Raw genomic sequence first — 23,534 nt, forward strand, 5'->3', positions numbered from 1 at the left:
AACTGCGTACTAAACCTGAGGATCAGCTGATCCCCCAACTCGTTTGTTCGTTGCAATTGGAACTTAATCCGAAACCTCTAATCCACAAACTAGAACGCTTGATGCGTACTAACTCTGAATGCTCACTGCAATTGACCCATAGAAAAATAAATCAACATGACTAGAACAAAACATGTAGCAGCGGTCACAGCAAGGCTAGTTTACTACTGAAAGTACACAACCGGCTGATATCACCAGCAAAATGATCAGTTGGGAGTTTCACGAATCGATTATTGTCAGATATTGTGTGATACATTTAGTGAAAATGATAATTAAACTATAAATTAGAGTACCACATGTATTTACATGAAGAGCTTTTGAAGTAAACTTGCTATATTTGGGCATTTAAAATAATGGTTTGATGCTGTGTTTAAACTGTTAGATGAAGAGTACTGTGTAGGACTCATGCGATGCCATTATCTTTAATACTCGGTGTACACAGAAGGCTGATTTCTGTATTAAATAAACATCATTAAACTTTCTTTTGTCATTTTGTGGAGTTCATATGTAAATCCTCGATCTCTTGATCAATAATATTTTGAATGGGAACCAAGTAAATTAAATTTCAAATTATAAAACAAATCACTTGTTCCTACACAGCAAATCACAAATCGAAGCAGCTGTTTCTTCACTGGTTTCACTTCCAATGGTACATTAACACGATCAACAGCAATGTCCCTCACCTGATTGTCAGCACCTTATTTCTGCAGACAGCGCAATCTGAATTCTGTTCAGTACTAGCCCTTTTATAGGAAAATAGTTACACAACAATTTACTGTCAACATGGCCTTACAGTGAACTAAACAAACCAGTGAATTACCGAACAGTGCGGTATCTACAGTGCTGAACTGCACCAGGCATTCCATTGATTACACTGGTGTTCAAAATCAACACATCATCTTTTCAATCAGTACAGACTACTGCAGTGTTCAGTACAGATACAATACATTAGCTCAGCCGTGTGTCTGCCACTTGGCCTTGTTTGTCGATAGCTTTAAAACAAGTTTTCACAAAGCTTTCTTCTAGCACTTCTTTATGATGAAACTGAGAGAAGCATTTAAAACACATTTATTTATGGTACCTCTACTGACTGTTTAAATGGCTAGGGGATGCAGAACTGGCAAAATGAACAGCAACGATAGAGAAGTGCAGCAAATGATGACAGTTGAATTCTAATATTATATTGGGTAATACATCTTTATTCAAGAAATAAAAAAAAAATAAAAAATCAAGTAAGGAAAAAAAGGCAGTGAATAAAAAGGATTGAAAAGCAAAAGACAAACAAACATAGAAACTTAATAGCACTGTAGAGTAGATCAGCCCCCAGTCTCTGTACATCCCTGTATCTCCTCCCAGTATGAAGGGTCTGCATGTCCCACTATCTCCATTCCAGTTCGCTGCGTTACTGTTTGGTGCGAGTGCGTCGGGAGGATCTCTGAATCGGGGTCTGGACCTTCGGAGTGTCACTCTCCACCTCCACCTCTGAGGGGCAGCACAGGGACAGAAGCACAGTTAACACAATTAACCCCGTCCACACCTACCACACACAACTGGCTTCCAAACAGTTTTCTTTAACCGGGAGTAGAACCAGGTATCATGTTTTGAAATGGAAACACATGTTTGCTAGAACTCACCTCAAAAGCATGATGGCAGTTTGTAAGCCGACAGAGTAACACACTATGGAGCGCCATTTGTGCCAAAACTATCCCGCTATTAATTTGTCAATTTGTTTGTCAATTCATGAATTGGTCAATTTGTCCAGCAATTGGTCAATTCATACAGTAATTCATACACGTATTTGTTAATTCATCTAATCATTAATTTGTCAATTCATTAATATGAAAGGCAGTACAGACCTGCAAATTTCTAATCAACCAAACTTCCTTGCAAGCTTCTCAACAAACTTCCAACTGTGCCGAAAACACTGCAACCTTTCTAGCCAATGGGAGCACACAATCATATTTTAACCAATGAAAATCCAGCCTCATTCAAAACTGCTTCAGCCAAGGATATTGCAGTTATTAGAAAGGGTGTTTCAAAAGATATTCTTTTTCACAAAATACTCAACTCTTTTCAATGGAGACTTCCGTCTCACTGCATGCAAAGCATGTGGGATATAGAGTTAGGCAAAAAAAATTCTATGGAGAATCAATGGAGGCGTAAGAATTGTTGCTGATTTTCGCCATGTTAAATAAATGCATCAAACTTTTGAAGTAGATTTCACATTTGCCCAAGACCTTTTGAAGAAAACGGCAACATTAGCAAATTATGACAATATGTAGTTATGAAAAATGCTATTTTCTGAGCACTGTACTGCTCGGTGGTGCATGCACAGAAACATCGCTCTAAAGAAGAGTATTGATTAAAACATTTAAAAGTCTGGTAGCACCGGCTACTTTAGAAATATGTAACATTACAACATGGAAAATTATCAAGACACAGCAATAGAGTACAGTAAACAAACTACAGGTAGCTACATGGACAAAGTAGGTAAAAAAAGGTAACATTCATCCTTATTTGTTATAAAATGATTTCACAAATAATTTACACAAAAACAGTAATAAAATATATCTGATATAGCTTTTAAAATGTCCCGTTACCCACTTCCAAAAGCTATTAATAGATATTATCATTGATGACATGTGCGATCAGCAGTAACTGTATTTACTGGAAACTGGTCAGTGCTCAGAAAATAACATTTTTCATAATTATGTATTGTTATAATTTGCTAATGTTGCAGTTTTCTTCAAAAGGCCTTGGGCAAATGTGAAATCTACTTCAAAAGTTTGATGCATTTTTTTTAAAATGGCGAAAACCAGCAACATTTCTTACACCTCCATTGACCCTCGATTGAAATTTTGGACTTGCATCCATCACCTAGGTCGACCCTGCTTCTTCAAAACGCAGTGTGAAATCACGTAGCTGACCCGCATGATACTGGGAGGAGCATGTCAGTATGAAAGTGGCTTCAGTACATATAATTCTTTGGACATCTAGTCATTCGTCCTCCCCTGGAACCCCCTTCCTCACCTCCTGCAGATTCCTCATCCTCTCCCTCACTCTCCTCGTCGCTGGAGAATGTAATGGCAGCTCTTTGCCTGCGGGGGGCAGGCTTCCTGGTGGGGCGGGGCCGGGGCGTGACGAAGTCGCTGTCATCGTTTCTGTTCTGAGTGGACAGTGCCTGCGACCTCACTGTGAACACGACAGCAGGGATGGAAATAAGACTTCCATTACACAGCAGTGTGATCCATTCCTGGTTTAGCAAGACACACTTGAACTTGTTACGTATACACTGGGGCTAATCTGACTGAAACTGCTGTGCAATAGGAGTGTTATTTCGATCCCTGTTAAGTCATAGTAAAGGTAATTTCAATTCATTCAAACTGTTATGTTTAGTGTCAGACCAAACTGTGTACTTGTCGCAAGAGTACTGTAAACTTTCCAGCCACTTCCATCTTCTTGTAAAACCTGGAATGGGTGAAACTGCAATGCAATAGGAGTCTTCAACAGGGAACACGAGACAAGACTCAGAATGGACCAGCAGCCACACACCTTACAGCTGAACTTTTATAAAATCAAGATGAAAAAACAAAAAACTCCCCGTTTCCATGGAGGCAATGTTTAAAACCTGCCTGTCAGTGACACCCCCAGTCTCCATTGCTATGGCTATCGATACAAAAATCAGCACCGACAGCAACAAATAGAAATAAAACTAGAATCACTATGACCTATATCCATTGTATAAACATGGACAAATGCAAGTGGGACCGACAGACATATTCTAACACAAGACCCTGCTCTTCTCAGACAGGTTTGGTCTCTGCCCTCAGGCTTGCACCCTGGGATGGTCCCTTCTCCCCTCTCACCTCCCCTGGCTCCCCTCTTGTCGGGCTTGCTCGCTGGGGTGCTGGTAGGTGCTGGCTGGCTCTCTCCTGGATCCAGGTTTTCCATGCCTCGGGTGTGGCAGGCAGTCAGCTTGTGTTCAAACTCATCTACCAACACCTGAAGACAAACATGACAGAACATGCGAGCGAGAGAAAGGCAAACAAGCAGGAGACTCAAACAGAGCCACTACCGGTATGAGACAATAGTGCTTGAGAGCATTTTAAAGTTTCTTCCATGTTGTGCCCTGCCCCTCCTCACCTTGATCTCTGGCTTGGCCCCCCTCCTCATCTTGCCCATGGTGGCAATGAAGCTCTGGTACACGGCCTCCTCCCCCAGCTTGTCCCCGAAGCACTCGAAGTTCTCCTGCATCTTGCGCAGGCCTCGCTCGCCGAAGGAGAGCAGAGACAGGCAGTATGCCAGGTCACGCCACTGTCGCTCCGTCCTGCGGGGGGACACAGCGGGCTGGGTTCAGTCCAGTTTGATAACTTGCACTACAATTACTTTCAGTGCCACACTTCTACATATGTTCTACAGATTATTCCAACTCCACTGTTTATATTTATAGACTGGAAGGATGAAACCAAAGCCAGTAAGTAGCTCATTAATTTTATTTGGGGAGTTTATTTCAGTTTTCATTTCTTAAAATGTTAATTTCATATGCAATATACCTTCAGTATTTTGAATCGGCCTTCACTGCACAAAGTGCAGATGTTAGACAATGGTTTATCATTCAGGCAGAATTGTAAATGTTTAACACTTGGCTGGTGTGTAAACTAATCTACCACCACCCTGTTGCGAACACTGACCTGGCCGTCCTGAACCTCTGGCACAGCTTCTCCACAAGGCTCTCCGTCTGCTTGTCCTTCGTGATGTAAGAGAACAGCTGCCTGTGGAGACAAACAGTAAGGAGAAACATATACAGGTAGTCACAGTTAGGAACATGGCCTTTATTATTTGTGGCTGTACTATAAATGGGGGGGGTCGATTTCCTGGCCGTGTGAAGGTGGCGCCATGTGGGACAGAAACTCACTTCATGATGGTGTGGAAAGGCTCTTCCTCTACGCCGTTCTCTGGGTCCGACAGCCGGCTGATGATGTCTGGAAGCAGGTTGTAAATCGCATTGTCCTGGGAAGGGAGGCAAACAGGAGAGTGGGGTGGGGGGAGGAGAGACCTTTAACTACTAGTGCTGCAAGAACAGATTATTGGGATCGAGCTCTCCACAGAAATCAGGGCTGACAATCAGGTGAGGGTCATTGGTGTTGATTGGGATAATTTATGAAAGTGAAACAAGTGAAGAAACAGTTGCTTGGGTTTGTATGGATTGCAATCATCACAAATCCAAGCAGCTGTTTCTGCACTTGTTTCACTCTGAATGGTAAATTAGCTGGGCCACCACCAATGGCCCTCACCTGATTATGCTTGATCTGAATAATCTGTTTGTGCAGGACTATTTTCTACAGCAATATATAAAAATGCTACCTTCCCAAGTCCAAATGATGACTGAATAATGCATTAAAAGGGGCCAAGAAATGCAACAGAGATGCATTTATAACATTACAACCTCTCAAGTGCATTGAAATGTTCAGGCTAACGGTGCTTTGAGACAGAGAAGCAGGTTGGTTACTGAAGTACTGTAATGCTCATCATGTGGCTACAAGAGTAGTTGAATGAGCTGAACACATCTTGCAGCACCAAAATATTGGCAACGGTATGGGAGATGACCCTGGCAGAACAAGTCACGGTCAGACCGGTAGTTTACCTTGCTGGTACGAGTCAGTGGCAGGTTACCTTGGCTGCGAGTTCATTGAAGAAGTTGAATGCCAGCGCCATGATCTCCTGCTCGCTGTCCATAAGCAGCACGGCCATCTCGCTGACCTGACCTTTCACCTTCACCATGTCCTTCAGGATCAGATGGGTCATCACAATCACTGCAGTTTTCCGAACACTGGGGGCGCTGTCTCTGAGCCTGCAGAGAATCACACACACCTCTATCTGTAAAATGGACCATCACACATTGAGTAACTTGTGTCTCTGATCCTTTACTATGAGGGAGGGAGGGAGGATTGGTGCCCAGGGCTTGATGAGGATAGGGTAGTGGATAGTGAGGGAGGGTGAGGGGGTGGTTGTGTTACCTGGCATAGAGGTGGGGTGTCCAGGGCTCGATGAGGTTTGGGAAGCGGATGGTCAGGTCCCCCAGTGCTATTACTGTGTTGGATCTCACGCTGGGCAGGGCCGACTTCTCCAGCATAGTGAAGAGGAGGCGCAGATGAGAGTCGCAGAACTCGGAGCTAAGTGGAGAGGAGATAGCTCATGAAACAATGCTATTACATCGGAGAATTGGTCAATATCAAGCTTACAAAACACAGCCAGACCCATTAGAAGTACCAAGTCCCCATTGGAATCTATCAGCAGCAACTATAAATTTAAGATTTTGCTGAGAGTGCAGAAAACACAATCAGGATGTCGATGACAAAACATTTGAGACGTTTAAACCACAACAGATTATACACGTCAATATCAGATTATTTAGTTTTAATTACTCAGAGTGTTTGGTGGCTCCCTCTAAATCAATCCTGACTGCAAAGAATGTTATACATGGAACTTGATTACAGGTAGCCACCAAACACTTAGAAATACATATTTTACTGTTTCTCCACATGGCCAGATATTGTGTGAGTTTTTAAAGAGACCACCTAGCATTTTCTGTAGGCTGCAAACAGTAAAATTACAAGGATTCTTGTAAAAGGAAACAGAGTTCCCTAACTCTTCCCCGATCATTGTTGATCCTGACAGCAATGAGACAGGATTACTAACTCCTTTGATCATTGTGCATTCTGACGGGGTTATTGATTCCCTCGACCATCGTGCATTCTGAGGGGGTTACTGACTCCCTCGATCGTATATTCAGACAGGGTTTGTGACTCACCTGATCATCATGTATTTGGACAGGGCCAGGCAGGCTGTGGTGGTAAGCTGAGGGTCACTGTACTTCCCAGGGTTGTTACAGACTTGTAGTATAAGAGGAACAAACGAGGACAGCATCTGTTCACCTAGAGACATAGAGAAACAAGTCAAACATTTATCTTTTCCCAAGCCACTCTTATCTGGAGTGTCGTCTTGGGCATCCTATACCAAGGGTGCAAAGATACACCAGTGTAATGATATGATACACATCACAATATGACTTGCATCAAGATAAATGAGATAAGAACCACCTGATTAACTACAAAAAGCTATATTGTGCTTTTGGCACCATAGTGCATACTTTTCATGTTTTACTGTATTAAATGCAATAAAATATTATTATATCAATACAAACCCAGTACAACAGTGTGATTACATAAATAACTAATTTGCAGCCATTGACAAATCTGAGTGCTACATTGTGTGCATGGGTACATGTGTTGTGTAACTAGAATTGCGTACCAGAACAAAGAAGGAAAGAAAAATTTAAATTCAGTGAGGTTAAGCCATAATTAAACATTTCTCATTGTTTCTAAAACTGTGGACAGACAGAAGGATGAAAATAAGACTCCTATTGCACAGCAGTTTCACTGACACCAAGTTTTACTACTACTTGATTAGCCAATGTGTATAGGTAACAAGTCCAGGTCTGTCAACTCAGTGAAACCAGGAATAGATCAAACTGCTACGCAACAGTAAGAGTTATTTCCATCCGAGACAGTTTCCCGTTTTGAAATCAATAAAAGCCAAAGAATCATAAATCACAAAACCAAAAATGCACAACAGAACCCCCCTCACCACTTAGCAGCTCAGTCTCGCAGATTCTTCTGATAAGCTCTGCTTCTGTGTCCTCAGCAGAGGCGCCGACCAATCCCATCTCTTCATCCAGCGTGTCATCACCTGCCTGAGGGGAGGGTAATCAATCACAGGGCAGCACGGTGCTATGACACTAATATAATGCTGGCTCAGTCAAAACAGCAGGTATGGGAATAAGACTCCCATTGCATAGCATATTGATCCATTCCTGGTTTAATTACGAGTTAATAAAACACACACAAGCTTGTTTCCTATACACTGAGGTTAATCAAGCTGGTAGTGAAAACTGGAATGTGTGAAACTTATGCAATAGGAGTTTATATCCACCCCTGAACACAGACAGACATCTCATGATTTGTTCTGTAATCAAACTGCCCAATAATCAAATCATTGTGTTTGTCTGTTTAATCTGTGGACTATTCTCTTACCAGTACCGTTGATTCACTACACTGTTCTGTCTTGTACCCACTCATCCTAGCTCCACTCCTCCCTCTGTTTCAACCCTTTACTTTCTCCCTTGCTCTATCCCCCCCAGTCCCATACCTTTGATTTTCTGCGTGTAACTGCTCCTGCCTTGCCCCTTCCCCCTCTCTCCTCTGCCTGCTCCTCCCTCTCCACTCTCCTCCTCCTCAGCTCCGCACTCACACTCTTCTCTAGGTGCTCAACCTGGTGAAACCCCACACAGCCGACCAGGGAGAGCAGGTGAGAGAGGAGATAGGAGGGGAGAGAGCCGGAAACACTGGGCTGGGACTGAGAGAGATCTGGAGAGAGAGAGAGACAGAAAGCAAAAGAAATGTCAGATGTACAGATTCCAGCAGTCTGTGCATATGTATGTCCACTTTTTATTTCATTTTACTCGACTTCTTTTTTTTTTTTTTATACTCAACAGGACATGTCCATAATGTTTAAACATTTTAAATAAAGTAACAAAGTACCCCCCCCCCCCCCCCAAAAAAAAAAAAAAAAAACCCACACAACTAAACTCAAGGCAGGAGTATTTTCTTCAGCCCCAGTAGTGGAAGCGACAGCAACTGGGAGAAGTACAGGCGTGGAAAAGTACAGAGCAGTTTAGAAGCAGAAAGGAGAAATTGCATCTTGAATTGCTTTAATCAGAAAACAGAGGACATTGGGGAAACACAGCAGCAGCTCAAAGTCAAACAGCCGCGTGTGTTTTTCTGATAACAAACAAGCTGAAACTCAGAGCAGCTGATTCAAATTCAGCGCCGTTCTGAGACACGGGCGAGGGGAGGAGCCAACAGCACAGCAGAACAACGCAGTTAAACGAGGCAGTCTTCCCAGCGTCAGCGAGTGGGAGAAATACAGGCGTGGAAAAGTACAGAGCAGTTTAGAAGCAGTTTGAAAGCAGGTTGACAGCTGCAGAAGAAACTAAACTTCAAAAAAAAACCCTCAACATGGTCTTCAAGCCAGTAATCTGTGACACCTGCTTGAAGGACCAGGGGTCACAAATGGAGTTTAGACAAAGGGGCATTCAGAACAGAAAATAGGAGGCACTTTTTTTACACAGAGAATTGAGAGGGTCTGGAATCAACTTCCCAGTAATGTTGTTGAAGCTGACACCCTGGGATCCTTCAAGAAGCTGCTTGATGAGATTTTGGGATCAATAAGCTACTAACAACCAAACGAGCAAGATGGGCCGAAAGGCCTCCTCTCGTTTGTAAACTTTATGTTCTTATGTTCTTATTATTGTACTTATCCCCAAGCCTCTCTGTAGTTTAGGAATAGAAATCTACATTATAAAAGGGGTCAATGCATATAAAATACATAAACAAAATTATACTAGACATTTAAAAACTAATAAAAGGTGCTCCTTTGGTTAGAACAGGTATTGATCCTTGTTCTAAAACAAAGAGATAACATTTATTTTTAATTTATATATTAAAAAAAAAAAAAAAAAAATCATCCAGTCATCAGCATCTTTCATTTACATACAGAAATAATAAACGTCCTGCTACCTTAATTCGTTTGTATACACCTGCACCAATTCCAGATGAGAGATCACTAAGGTAAGTGTGTGACTGCTGCACCTTTAAGGACAGCAAAATTGCAGGGGCTTACCCTTCTCCTCTAGGCTGTTGTCCGATTGGCTGCTGGCTTCTCCCTCCTTGCTGAGCTCCTCCAATAGCAGGGCAGAGCAGCGGCGCAGGATGTGAGCACAGGTGCGATCAGGGGACTCTGAGAGGCGGTACAGGAGAGAGACAGCGTGCTCCGAAAACGAGAGCCAGTACAGATCCTGGGACAGCAGTCCTGAGAGAGGGGTTAAAACTATCAACTCCTGCAGACCTTCATATGCACTGTACCAATAACCATACCAGTTACACTCATAACATGTCTTCATGTGCTCGCATCCCAGGGCACTAACTAATAAACAGCAAGCCAAGAGAGCTCCAAACTGCCCCTAGTGAAAGGCAAATCAGAGATATGTTTTGAGCTTCAATTTAAAAATACTGAGACTGCATTGTGGATAGAATTTGGAAGCGAGTTCCAGAGTGAAGGAGCTTAAACTAAAAGCCCTTGAACCATAGGTTTTTAAATCAGGTTCTTGGAATAAACAAGGACACCATCATTTGCTGATCTCAAAGCACGAGTCGGTTTCTTAATGAACTCACTCAAAGGCAGAGTCATGAATAGCCTTGTAAGTTTGGAGCAGTGTTTCGAAATCAATGTACTGCTTCACATGAAGTCAATGTAATAGGTTTTTGTTTGCAGGTTCGTTCACTAGCCAGGAATTCGAAGGTAGTTCTAAATCTTCGAAGGCTCGTCAGGCAGCATTCATACAATGCATGTCCTGCCACCACTAGTCAACAGAAACCATTCGACATTGTGGGACTACTATAAAAATCACACATTAAATGTCAATCTTTTGATTTGTACAATGCATATTAAACAAAAGTTGTTGTATAAATATCCACAACAAAATCGTTATACGTAGCAACTCTGTATGGCGCCACTGCCACATGGATAGTATGCCTGGGGGGTACTTATAGTGGTTATAGTGCTTTAATAAAATATGTACTGAATATTGCACCCCCAAAAATGCAAGCTTACAGTATATATCGCAAGCAGCATCAATTACATATACATACATCTGTATTTTAATTTATATTATAAAAACATGATTACTGTTCAACATTTTTAAAACTACATGTGAATGTTTCATTCCATTTAAATGGATTACCTGTAAATTGGATTTTCAATCAAATATAAACAAGTAGCTATGGTGACGTCACCAGCAAATTATGCCAATTAGTACCATTGACGGTTCAAACCTTCCTTCGATAATGTGTTCCGAACCTCTGAAAGTCTTTGAAAACTGGGGAAATACCGCAAATAGACTTAGTGTGTGTAAGTATTCCTGATGCAGCATTTTGTATTAGTTCATCATCAAGAAGAATGCAACACACACGCTACCTGCAGTGATAGCGTCAGTGAGGCAGGTGAAGAGCTGGTGGTCTTGGGGCAGTCTGAACGGCTTGCTGCTTTTACCCGCCTTTGGCTAGAAGAGGGGAAAATAAATAAATAAATAAAATATATGTACTTTCCATGGTAAATTAGCCTGATCAACAGCAATGACCCTTGCTTGATTGCCACCACCCGATTTCTGTGAAGAGCACAATCCCAAGAATTGAATATTCATTTTTTGCAGCTCCAGTATGTATCTGATTCCATGTCTCTGCCTCACCTTGCCAGAGTCTGCTATCTTGCCAATGGTGATGCAGGTGTCTCTGGCCAGCTGGTAGTCCTCCTGCACCTTCTCTCCCAGTCCCACAGAAACCAGTGTGTCCAGGTTACTGAACACAATCTCACGCTCAGCCCTAGGAAGAAAAAATTAAAAGCAAACAATATTTCCTACTGAACACACACATCTCCTTCAACTGTTCACTCACTGCTATGCTTCCTCTAGATCAGGGGTCTCTAGCCCTGGTCCTGGTTTTCATTTCAACTGAGCTCTCAGTTACTTAATTGAACCGAGTCTTGGTATAGTTAGTCAAGATTAACACATGTTCCAGATCTTTAGCGTAAAGACACCTAGAAAACCTGCAGGATCGGGGATCTCCAGGACCAGGGCTGAGGAGGAAAGCTTGTCTGTGAATCAGTGCACGTGTGTCTCAGTACCGTGCTGCCATGCCCAGCAGTAAGACTGCAGCCCTTCTCTCCAGCGATGAGGAGGAGAGCTTGCCAGTGAATCTCTCCCAGAGGAGCTGCAGCACTGCAGAGGGGAGCTCTTTCTTCTGGAAGAAATCAAAGATCTGGAGGAGGGGAGGTGAAAGGCAGGATTAAAAAAAAAAGAAAAAAGAAAGAGGGAACAGCTGGAGGGAGACAACTCAGGTTTTTCATTTACTACATTAAATTTTTTACCTGTATAATATCCTATTGTAAGTCAAGTCCCCTTGGAACCCATGAGCAGCAGCTACACTTGTCACAGAGTGTAGAATAAATGTTTTTAGATTTAATGATTTGCATGTCTAATCAAGTTGATAGGATGCGCTTTCTCCTGCACTCTTTCTATGACAGACACAGCAAAGAGTGCAAGAGAATAAAACACTCTCAACTTGATTAGAGGGAGACACCGAGACACTTGGAAAGATACAGTAGGTGTGTCCTGGATTAGAGCGGTCAAACCTCACTGATTACCAGGGAGCCGATAGTCAAATATTTTGATATGGGTTACAGGGTTGGAAAAATGACTCCCATTGCATAGCAGTTTGATACATTTCTGGTTTTACTACGAGTACAACACACCTGAGCTTGTTACCCTACCTAGACACTGTGGCTAATCAAGCTTGTATTAAAACCTGGAATGGGTGGAACTGTTGTCCAAAAAAAGTAATATTTTACCCCAGGGATAGAAATTAGCAATAAATCAATCAATCAAATCAATACACCTCATGCTGGTTTAACAGGCTTTTAGCTTTCAAACTCACTACTGTTGCACAAACTGATTATTGGAAAAAAATTGAGCTCACCACAGAAATCAGGTGCAGTCTAATTTACCATTCAGAGTGAAACAAGTGAAGAAACAGCTGCTTGGGTTTTTGTGGATCGCTGTTCTCCACAGTCTAAGAAAAGCAGCAATCACAATCCAAGCAGTTGTTTAACTCGTTTCACTTGGGTAAATTAGCCCGATCAACAGTGATCTTTCTTCACCTGCAGAGCTCGATCTGAATGATCCGTTTGTGCAGCTCTACCCTCAGCGTTGTACAGTGATATAATACTGTATACTTTGATATTTGCAGTACTACAAACCATCAATTCTGTAATAATGTGTTTGTTCCGCTTCGATACTCACAATCTCCTCCAGGCACTCAATGGTCCCCAGTGAGGCATCAACCATCAGCATGGACAGGTTCTGAACGAGGGACTGCGCCTTTGCTCTGAAACAGACAAAACAAGCTCACATCAGGGACTACACCTTCAAAACACAGACAACACAAGCTCACATCAGGGACCGCTTATTAGTTCTAAAACAGAGTGAGACAGGCTGAGAACCAGCCCTGCTACATCCGCAACAATCTGTCAATTCAGTTTTCGGACGGTGTTAAAAATGAACCCTGCTAAACACGTGTTTCTTGTAATTGAGGTACAATCTGCTGCGCTAAGCCTGTGTCTAGGAGCGAGTGTCCTGGTGCCACCAGCTGGGTTGAGATATAGCCTGCAGTAAAGCCTGTCTCTCAGTCACTCTCTCACCTCTGCGAGTCCCCGGCTGGGTTCAGGTATAGTCTGCGGTAAGCCTCCACCACGGCCTCCTTGACTCCAGCGTCCTTCGACCAGACCAAAGGCAGCATCCTCCTCACCCCAACCAGTGCCTGAGACACGCCAAACTCAGAGACAGTGACGAAGAAATCAATCGCCTCCTGGACCACTGAGGAGAGGGAGAAGAGTATTGTACCGAACTGTACTGGATATAGTGGCACTGACAGATGCACTGTATTTCACTGTACTGTTCTTTACTGTAGTGTATGGAGTTGTACTGGATGTGCAGCATGGTACTGTCTGACAGACTACTGTATTGCACTGTATAGTATTGAGTCGAGTTGTATTGTACTGCACTGTATAGTATAGTATACAGTTGTATTGGATGTACTTTTCCAACAGAGCATGTGCAGTCTTATGTTGTATTGTATAGAGTTGTACCAGATGTGGTTTTCCAGTACAGCATGGTGCTGATGACGGCGATGGCCTCCTCTATCTTCACTGCGAAGTCGTGAGTGTCTCTCAGGTACTGCACCAGCATCTCCTGCTTGCTGAGCAGCTCAGTGGCAGCACTGGGATCCCCTGGCTCAGAGGAGGAGAGAGAGGGGTCCAGGGGTCTTCCTGTATCAACACCCCCACTGTCACCGCTCTGAGAACCTGTGGGGGCCGAGAGGGGGGCCTTAAAACTGCTCTTCTCAGGGCCTGGGAGGGGGAGATGGGAGAGGTTCAGGGACAGTCTAGAAGAAGTATTATCACTGTTGATTTCACCAACCCACTCCATTGGTGTTTAGTATTTATATACTATCATTTGTACTTATTTCAACATTTCACAATGATTTTCACACAGTATTCAAAGGACAGCGGTATACTGTGCACCACAACACTATGTTACGTCCCCATTGGAATCCATTAGCAGCAGCTACACTGATATCACGGAGTGTAGATCTCACTCATTGTGTCAATGACAAAACATTCTAAACATCTAAACCACAACAGATTCAACAAACACAGATTAAGTAAGTTAATATTGGGGTTTAGTCTTTTTTTCTTCGATTTAAATGCACATTTCAAAGTTTTCAGTAGTTCCGTCTAACGTTGAGTCAACTTTCTTGTGACACAGTGAGCGAGAATGAAACACTGTACATCGATTAGGGGGAGGCACCCAACACTTAAAAACACACACTCATACAATCTACAAATCACGTTATTCTTCATTCAAGAAGCATTTGGTTATCTGCAACAGTTGTGCTTTTGGTCTTCACAGTAGCACAGTGCAAAGGATACACTTAGTTGTATTACGATACAATCCGTCATGTAAAGTATCACAATTCATTGTTACATCCCTAATTATGACGATTCTAAGTTTAAACCTTTTGCATCTTTCCATCTGCGTTCTGATTCTACCTTTGAAGATGAGTGCCATCACAGCCATAACTGCCTCCTCTGTGGGCTTGTCTTCCTCGTTTTCCTCCTCCTCCTCCTCCTCCTCCTCCTCTCCTCCTTCACCACTCACAATGAAGAGATCATCCTCTGGAAACTTCTTCATACAGGCCAGCGTGAGAGATACAGCCTGCCTGCAGCAACAAGAACACAGCGATTCACTCAGAGGGGCTGGTTCACACTGCATCCAGAACCATCAATAGCAATGAATTGTGAAATACCGGCTCACTCAATATTTCACCATCGGATAACTCAGTAATTTGGTTCATTCACGGTCAGTCCATCCTGACAGGAGATTGTACAAGTCCTATATTTTAAAGTAGAAGGGGCGGTCTCCAATTCTGTGTTTTACAACATGTTACTTATTTGATGTGCAAGTCAGAAAGCAAAATAGAGGGAGCACCAAGTTTATTTATTTTTCAAATTGTCCAGTAAAACATTCAGAACTGAGGTCACCACAAGTGGGAGAAAATACAAGAACAATGTCCAAATGATAAATAAATGCATAATGGGACTGTAATCATTCAATTATATGGTACAATTGCAATTACGCAGGTGTGCCAAGGTTTAACTACAATTGCCTTGTAATTGCAATTAAAAATAATTGCAGTTACAATTGACCTCAGGTCTGATCCCCACCCAAACAGTGGATAAAGTACAAGGCGTCGAGACTGGTTGTGGATGAGAAGGAGAACAGGGTTCATACACTTTTTCAACAACAAAATTCCATACTTTTTCCAGAGTTCCATTTGTTTTTCCCAGTTTTAGTTTTTTGACAGTTATAGGCGGTCAGCCACAGAGCATTATAGCTTTATGATCCAGAGCAGAAGTTGCTCCTGGTTTTCTAAAAGTATTTGTCAGAATCTGGAGGTGCATAGAAAGAGACAATGCAGGTATGCAGAAGAGAAGACACAATCTAAGAAATGTCCAACATTTGAGAACTATGTTGAATTATTTACAAAAAGAATATAAGTAGTTATATACTGCAAGTAAACTTGTGTCAAAATAGGTTAGTATAATGGTACCAATAGTATATTAAATCAGACAATTTTGGCACAAGTATACTTGCAGTATATTACTTTTTTGTAAAGGATGACATTAGATTCTGATCCAAACTTCTTTATACCCTCTTTAAATGTTGAACACTACGGGAGGTGAAAAATAAATGAAATAACAGATGTGCACGTGTTATATATTAAAATGTGCAAGTGGAATACATTAAACATACAAGTCAAATAGTAAATACAGTATACCTTCGCTATAACAACCCTGACTTGGTCCAAAGACTTTTGTTCGCTATGGTTAAAGGACAATCCAAAACTAATATATGCTGCTGGAATAAGTTAAGAAAGTCACCTAGGATAAAGGCATTAGCTAAACTATTATTGTACTGTTTTTATTATTTTAATTTCTTCATTATTACAGTATTTGTCATTACTACCACTAATAGTAACAATAGCAATGAGACTGAATAAAAGTAGCATTACAAGTACAGTACCTATTTGTGGCATGCTGAACCCAGTATTCTGGCTATATCCTATTCATTGAACACAGTACAACCCTCCCCCAGCTAAAAGAAAATGTGCATCAAAAAGTCTTCAGGTTTTTTTCCAATTGCAAATGTTAATTTAAATCTTGTTTCCTTATTTAGAGATGTACGAGCGAACATGAGCAGCAGTACAGTAGCTTGTCTGTAACTTTGTTAAAAAAAAAAAAAAACACTCAAATGTATATACCTTGGCTGTCATACAGTCTCCATTTAACCCTTCGTTTAACAGGATTGCTCGAGTTGTTAGGGGTGTTACATGGGGGAATCCTCGCAGGATTTGGTCACAAGCAATATATTGTAGTTGCTACTAGTAAATTGCCTAGACAGTTACCGCTACAGCTGCTGACCCGCTTTCGAGATCAATTATTATTAATAAAAAAAAAAACTAAAAAAAAAAAGAGAATTACTTTCTCCCATGACACTAGTAAAATTCCAGACACTTTCAAGACTTTCATAATGGAGACATGGTTTTTCAAGCACTTTCAAGACCTGAAAATCAGTTTGCTATTTGTCCATACTTTTTCCAGACTAGCGTACAAACCCTGAGAAATAGTTAGCGGTCCTTTTCTTTATTTGTGTTCTCTGACTGCACAGTTGTATTGAGAATGTATTTGTGCCTCTGACTGTCATGTGTGCATTGCGATTGTCTTGTTCTTGCTGACAAACTGCACAAATTGATTGTTTGGATCAAGCCCTCCACAGGTGAGGGTCAGTGTTGTTGATCGGGTTAATTTGTGTGGATCGCTGTTCTTCACAGAGTTTCTGTTTCTTCACTTGGAATGATAAATTAGCCCGATTTCCTGATTGTCAGCACCAGACTTCTGTGGAGAGCTTGATCGCCATAATCCAATTAGTTTGTGCAGCTCTAGCTGCCGGACAGTTGTCCAAGCTTACCGGTACTTGTTGTTTCTCAGGAGGTTTGCGATGTTCTCGGCCGCTGCCAGTGCAGTCTCCTCCTCTCTCTCCTCCTCTCCCTCTCTCTCCTCCCTCCCTTTCTGAAGCTCAGACAGCACTGTCTGCAGCAGCTCAGGCTCCATGGCCTCCCAAAGCTCCCAGGCCTCAATCACAGCCACTGCGCGGGACAGGGAGACAAGGAAAGACAGCATGGAATCACTGGCAAGCATCTGTCATTATCCTGTGTATGGATGTCATCCCAGGCATAGAACATATGCAGGGACGGAAATAAGACTTACTGCATAGCAGTTTCACCTATCCCATATTTTAAAACAAGCTTGATTAGCCAGGAATGGCTCAAACTGCTATGCAATGGGAGTTACTTCTATTCCTGAACAATAATATCACAGTTAAGGATTAGTGATTATCCTGTGGACGGATGTCATCACATGCATAGTGCATATGACAGTTTCAAAGTTAAAAATAACATCAAAAACACGATCAAAATGCCGAACTACGTCAAGCAATCAAAGGTTTTGGCTAGCGCCTTCTTCAGTACAATGCACACTGGATGTTACATGTCTACTTGACTTGTTTCTTAGTTTCACATTTAAGCTAAAAAACGTTAAAAGTTTGTCATTATTCAAGAATAAGTGACACCCTATTACCTTAAATAGATTGCAATATTAAAATTGACAAATGTTGTGTGCCCCCTACCTCCCCACAATCATTTGCAATTTGACACTACGGACAGATTTTTAAAGCAGCTTTGGTTAGCACTCATATGAAGGGGACAAGTGATAATGCTGCTAGTGCTCGTAAGAGGTAAGAGAATGGATTTTAAAGTAGCCTTGGTTAGCACTCCTTTATTGTACAAACCTGGCGTTTTCTCCTTTGCCTTGTTCTTCATTTCCTTTAGTTTGTCCACTTCCTTCTGAAGAGGAGCTTTCAGGTCGGCACTGCTCAGCTGATGAAACAAAGACAGTGCAGGTAAAACGAACCCCAGCATGAAGCACTTGTTTCTATGAAAGCTTGTGACTAATAACCTGGTTTCAGATGTCATGTGTCTTTCAAAACCGCACAAGTACTATATAGTATATGTAAGAAAATGCACAATAGGCAAGATTTATACTATTATTAATGTTATTTTTAAAGTTACAACCACTACATGTGTAATGCAGTACCTATCTTGGGCTCTCGCTATGGCTTTTAATAGTTAAAATGCAATGTTTTTAAACTTTTTCACGGTTTTGGATGTTTCCAATGTTAAAGATACGCATGTCAACCAGAGGTAACAGCAGCACTAACGGAGGGCTTCTCAAGGCAGCTTTGTTGATTAGGAATTCGCAACCTATTAAAACTATAACATTTAAAATCAAAAGGAATCCTACCTTCCAGGTGAAGGGGTTGTTGGCCATGAAAGCCGCCAGCAGCTGGATTGCGTTCTTGCAGACGTTGACTGACTTGTCAACCAGGCGCCCCACTGTGAGAGTCAGCACGTCTCTGAAACGAGCCAGAGGGAGGGCCTGGGAGACACAAAACAAAACAAGCGTTAGCTGGCGAAAAGTTGGTAATCAAGAGTGTGTTTTATTTGACGTCAAGGTTGACTAGAGTGGTCTTTGGTAAACCTTTAACTGTTGAGAACAATGATAAGGCACCAGGACTTAACCTCAAGGTCAGCAGCAGGGCTGGTTAATCGCTGCGTGTGTAATTACTATGTGTTGTGTTGTTATCTTCCTGGTGATGACACTTGAAGGTCTGCAGTGCTCTCGATTGTACAAGGTGCACCTGCAGCAGGGGATTGCTAAGTCGATGTGTGTGCGTACGTTGTGGGTTACCTTCTTGTTAACGATGCGGGTGAAGGTCTGCAGCATTCTCGATCGTACGAAGGAGTTGGTGTCGTGCAGGTGCTCCTGCAGCGTGTCCAGGAACTGGTCCCGGGCGTCCCTCCCCGACTCCTCCAGCTCCTCTCCACTCAGCACCTGAGACACCATTTCACCCATCACCTCCAGCACTGCCATGCGCATGGTGTAGCTCTGAGGGGGGAGCAGAACAAGGAGATGAACAAAAACACACTACAAAACAGAAACGCACTGAACAACACTTGCGTTCATTGTATGCATACAGAACATTTGCCTTACGAACACAGATTCCTACAGGATACAAGCTGCTTGTACAGCACCCTCAAGCTCAGTGCAGGGCCAGAAAGCTCACTGTGGGGTAGAAATGAGCCTTTATACTGTAAACCCAGAATAGGAATGCATTTGCTCTGAGTATCACGATTTTTGATACTGAACAGGGATGGAAATATGCCTCATTTTGCATAGCAGTTTCACCTATTCCAGGTTTTAATACCAGCTTGATTAGCCACAGCGTATAGGTAACAAGCTCAGATGTTATTGCTATGCAGTGGGAGTCTTATTTCTATCCCTGCTGAAGTCTGAGTCCTGCACAGCTGCTGTCAGCCTGCATTTCATTGAGACAGGGGAAGTGGTTCAGACTTACAGGTCAGTTTTTGACTAGTGAGGTAAAATGATGGGAAATACAACCGTAAAATATAAGACCAAAGGCTGGCTGCATAAAACAGCTTTCATAGACCCCAGAGTAGTACTAACTTTGAATTATTGTACCTAAAATAACATTAGGCAGTCCAAGATTAGTGCTCATCTAGGTCTGTGAAACCAGCCACTTAAGTAGAACACTTAATTATACATTTCCAATTAACTAGGGTATTAACTATTAAATGTGTTAAGTTTTATGCAACTGGCCCTAGAACTAGACAATAATAAGTGGAGGACTGAGCAGTGCAGTGCCAAGCTCGTCTCTAACCTCCCCATCCAGGTGGTCCAGCAGCACGCTGATACTGGGCAGCATGGCGGCGGGGATGCAGGCTGCCAGCTCGGTGAGAAAGGTAGCATAGGCTCGGACCCCCGACCCCTCGCGACTCAACTCCTCTGGGCTTTTCTGACCGATCTCCCTGTAATAACACACAAAGGGCTGAACTGAGGGAAACACAAACACAGGTGAGAGCGAGAGACTGAACTGAGGGGAGCGCACACACACACAGGGCAGAGTGAGAGACTGAACTGATGGGAGCACAAACACAGGGCAGAGCGAGAGACTGAACTGATGGGAGCACAAACACAGGGCAGAGCGAGAGACTCAACTGAGGAAAGTGCACACAAAGGGGAGAGAGAGAGAGAGAGAGACTGAACTGAGGGGATCAGCCACAAGCACACAGAAACCAGAGAATGTTGAATGACAACAACATTTCCAACCATCATGTATTATTTGAAATAAGCACTTAATTTGTCCAATTAAGTAATTTAGGGTACAGTAGGAACAAAAACCAGGAGGGACACCGGCCCTCCAGGACCAGGTTTGGAGCCTGGTCTAAATGAAAGAATAAAGTCCAGCAGTAGTTTCGTTGTGGGGTTACAGGCTGATTGAGGCTCTTACCTCATGACCTCCCCCACAATGCTCCGGACTCCATACTCAGAGACCCACAGACTAACTGCCTGCACACACACAGGGGCAAGGTGCTCAAAATGCTGCAGCAGCTGAATGATCTTCACACTTGCACCTGAGAGAGAGAGACAGGTTTAATAGTGCAGCATGAAGTGATTATTCTATTGCAGCCACAGTAGCCAGCAGGTCTGACAGTGACTTGCACTGCCAGTAATTAACCGCTGCAACAGTTATTCAGATAATTAATTTCCTCTTGCAGCTACATGATCAGCATTACAGTACTTCACCCTTTGTGGTCCTATGTCGGACCTGGTCTGACATCGCGAAAATCCCTTTCCGGTCCATTGTCGGATTCTGCCCGACATTGCCAAAAACCATGATCTAACACAGCACGTGTTGCGTTTTAAGCCGTAAAAAGCCGAGGCGAAGCATTCCCTAATCGTCTCTGATCGGAAAGAAGGCAGAGACAGCCGAAAAGACCATATACAGGCTGAGCAAAGCCGAATTGAACAGACGAAGACTGAGACACACAGAGTGAGAATGGCACAGAGAAGGCAGAAAAAGTCATGGCAGTCTGAAGAACTTGCACAAATGTACAAAGTACAGACGAAAGCAGTGTGGATGATGATTTTGATCAATCTAGCGACGAGGAAGTAAATATTTCTCTTACTGAGGACTCTGAAGAAAGTGACCACGAACCAGACGCGCAGCCGGAGGGCGAATGGAGACGTGCATCGGTAAGTGCAGATGCTTTCACAAAACTCCCATTTACTGTGGTAAATAAGGGATATCAAGGGAGTACTACTTTGAGGACTGCATTGGAGTTTTTTCACAAACGCTTTGTTTACTGAAATTGTAAATGAAACCAATAGATATGGGAGTGTAAAACTACAGGACCGCTGCGTCATAGTTCTATTTGGAACTCCTGGAAACCTGTTACGTTACCAGATATGAAGGCATTTTTTGGTGTTCTGCTGAAAATGGGACTGAATGTAAAAACCGACATAAAAGAATATTTCTCAGAGGAACGGGCCGACAGAATGTTTCAAAGATGTATTCAAGAGACAACGTTTCTTGCAGATCTTTTGGATGCTACACCTTTGCCCTTCCCCCACCCAGGTGCCTCAGGCTGCTTTTGTTAGCAAGGACAAAAGGTGAGGAATGTGGTCAGCTACACAGACACAAAATGTAGTGAGCTATTTATCCCAGGTAGAAATGTTTGCATTGATGACAGCACCGTTGGCTTCAAAGGAAGGATTATCTTCAAGTGTCACAATCCTCAGAAGCCTAACAAGTGGGGGATGCATGTGTTTGTTTTAGCTGACTGTGAAACTGATTATGTCTCTGCTATTCTTCCTTACTTTGGTAGCCCAACAACAGACTCCATGTTAAGACCTGACATGTCATTTTCATCAATTGTGTGAAACATTGCTGCAGAAAACAAGGACATGGCTTTCATTTGTTTACAGACAGATTTTATACAGGTTACGACCTGGCCATGGAACTGCTAAAAATAAAAATCCACCTTACTGGAACAGTAATGGCCAACAGATGAGGATTGCCAGTACCAGTGAAGCAAGGGCTCAGACTAAAAAAAAAATAAATAAAAAAAAAGAGACAGTCTCATTCTGCAAGCACAACAAGGTCATAGTGCTATGATGGAAGGACAAAAGACCAGTGATCATAATGAGCACCTTCCATGGCAGTGACTGTGAGAAGGTACAGCGCACTATCAAGAGAGGAGCAATTGAAGAGCTGGACAAGCCTTCAGTTATCTGCGATTACACAAGCAAGATGGGTGCAGTGGACCGGGTAGACCACTACTGTGCCAGTTATGTTTTCACAAGAAAGTCTCTGAAGTGGTAGAGGAAGATGTTCTTTTGGCTGCTGGAAGAAGCAATTGTGAACAGTGCTATCCTGTTCAATTTGATGAAGGTGGAATCAGAACAGCTACAGTGGCTTGCGAAAGTATTGAGCCCCCTTGGCATTTTTCCTATTTTGTTGCCTTACAACCTGGAATTAAAATTGATTTTTTGGGGGTTTGTATCATTTGATTTACACAACATGTCTACCACTTTGAAGATGCAAAATATTTTTTATTGTAAAACAAACAAGAAATAAGACAAAAAACAGAAAACTTGAGCGGGCATAACTATTCACCCCCCCCCCCCCCAAAGTCAATACTTTGTAGAGCCACCTTTTGCAGCAATTACAGCTGCAAGTCTCTTGGGGTACGTATCTATAAGCTTGGCACATCTAGCCACTGGGATTTTTGCCCATTCTTCAAGGCAAAACTGTGCCAGCTCCTTCAAGTTGGATGGGTTCCTCTGGTGTACAGCAATCTTTAAGTCATACCACAGATTCTCAATTGGATTGAGGTCTGGGCTTTGACTAGGCCATTCCAAGACATTTAAATGTTTCCCCTTAAACCACTCGAGTGTTGCTTTAGCAGTATGCTTAGGGTCATTGTCCTGCTGGAAGGTGAACCTGCATCCCAGTCTCAAATCTCTGGAAGACTGAAACAGGCTTCCCTCAAGAATTTCCCTGTATTTAGCGCCATCCATCATTCCTTCAATTCTGACCAGTTTCCCAGTCCCTGCCGATGAAAAACATCCCCACAGAATGATGCTGCCACCACCATGCTTCACTGTGGGGATGGTGTTCTCGGGGTGATGAGAGGTGTTGGGTTTGCGCCAGACATAGTGTTTTCCTTGATGGCCAAAAAGCTCAATTTTAGTCTCATCTGACCAGAGTACCTTCTTCCATG

At 42.7% G+C, this 23,534-nt stretch overlaps 1 protein-coding gene across 3 annotated transcripts in view; it reads right to left on the bottom strand.

The window, feature by feature from the left end:
* Window positions 1-1,253: 1,253 nt before the first annotated feature.
* Window positions 1,254-23,534, bottom strand: part of ncapd2 (non-SMC condensin I complex, subunit D2) — a 32,131-nt gene continuing 9,850 nt past the window's right edge. For 2 of the 3 annotated variants that reach the window (XM_041268143.1, XM_041268144.1), the window contains exons 9-33: window positions 20,759-20,882; window positions 20,129-20,276; window positions 19,138-19,335; window positions 18,691-18,825; window positions 18,179-18,266; window positions 17,300-17,477; window positions 14,821-14,990; window positions 13,858-14,118; window positions 13,411-13,585; window positions 13,013-13,097; window positions 11,839-11,972; window positions 11,405-11,537; window positions 11,134-11,218; window positions 9,781-9,969; window positions 8,248-8,465; window positions 7,687-7,792; window positions 6,851-6,974; window positions 6,057-6,212; window positions 5,713-5,890; window positions 4,955-5,049; window positions 4,731-4,811; window positions 4,183-4,366; window positions 3,906-4,041; window positions 3,070-3,231; window positions 1,254-1,521 (exon numbers count right to left, since the gene is read on the bottom strand). In XM_041268143.1, the coding sequence (XP_041124077.1) occupies window positions 1,442-1,521; window positions 3,070-3,231; window positions 3,906-4,041; window positions 4,183-4,366; window positions 4,731-4,811; window positions 4,955-5,049; window positions 5,713-5,890; window positions 6,057-6,212; window positions 6,851-6,974; window positions 7,687-7,792; window positions 8,248-8,465; window positions 9,781-9,969; window positions 11,134-11,218; window positions 11,405-11,537; window positions 11,839-11,972; window positions 13,013-13,097; window positions 13,411-13,585; window positions 13,858-14,118; window positions 14,821-14,990; window positions 17,300-17,477; window positions 18,179-18,266; window positions 18,691-18,825; window positions 19,138-19,335; window positions 20,129-20,276; window positions 20,759-20,882 (3,623 nt within the window). In that variant the 3' untranslated portion in view covers window positions 1,254-1,441. The remainder of the gene's footprint in view (window positions 1,522-3,069; window positions 3,232-3,905; window positions 4,042-4,182; window positions 4,367-4,730; window positions 4,812-4,954; window positions 5,050-5,712; window positions 5,891-6,056; window positions 6,213-6,850; window positions 6,975-7,686; window positions 7,793-8,247; window positions 8,466-9,780; window positions 9,970-11,133; window positions 11,219-11,404; window positions 11,538-11,838; window positions 11,973-13,012; window positions 13,098-13,410; window positions 13,586-13,857; window positions 14,119-14,820; window positions 14,991-17,299; window positions 17,478-18,178; window positions 18,267-18,690; window positions 18,826-19,137; window positions 19,336-20,128; window positions 20,277-20,758; window positions 20,883-23,534) is intronic. The other variant, XM_041268145.1, reaches the window with a different exon arrangement.

The sequence above is a fragment of the Polyodon spathula genome, chromosome 13 (assembly GCF_017654505.1).
Source record: "Polyodon spathula isolate WHYD16114869_AA chromosome 13, ASM1765450v1, whole genome shotgun sequence".
In the NCBI taxonomy this organism is placed as follows: domain Eukaryota; kingdom Metazoa; phylum Chordata; class Actinopteri; order Acipenseriformes; family Polyodontidae; genus Polyodon; species Polyodon spathula.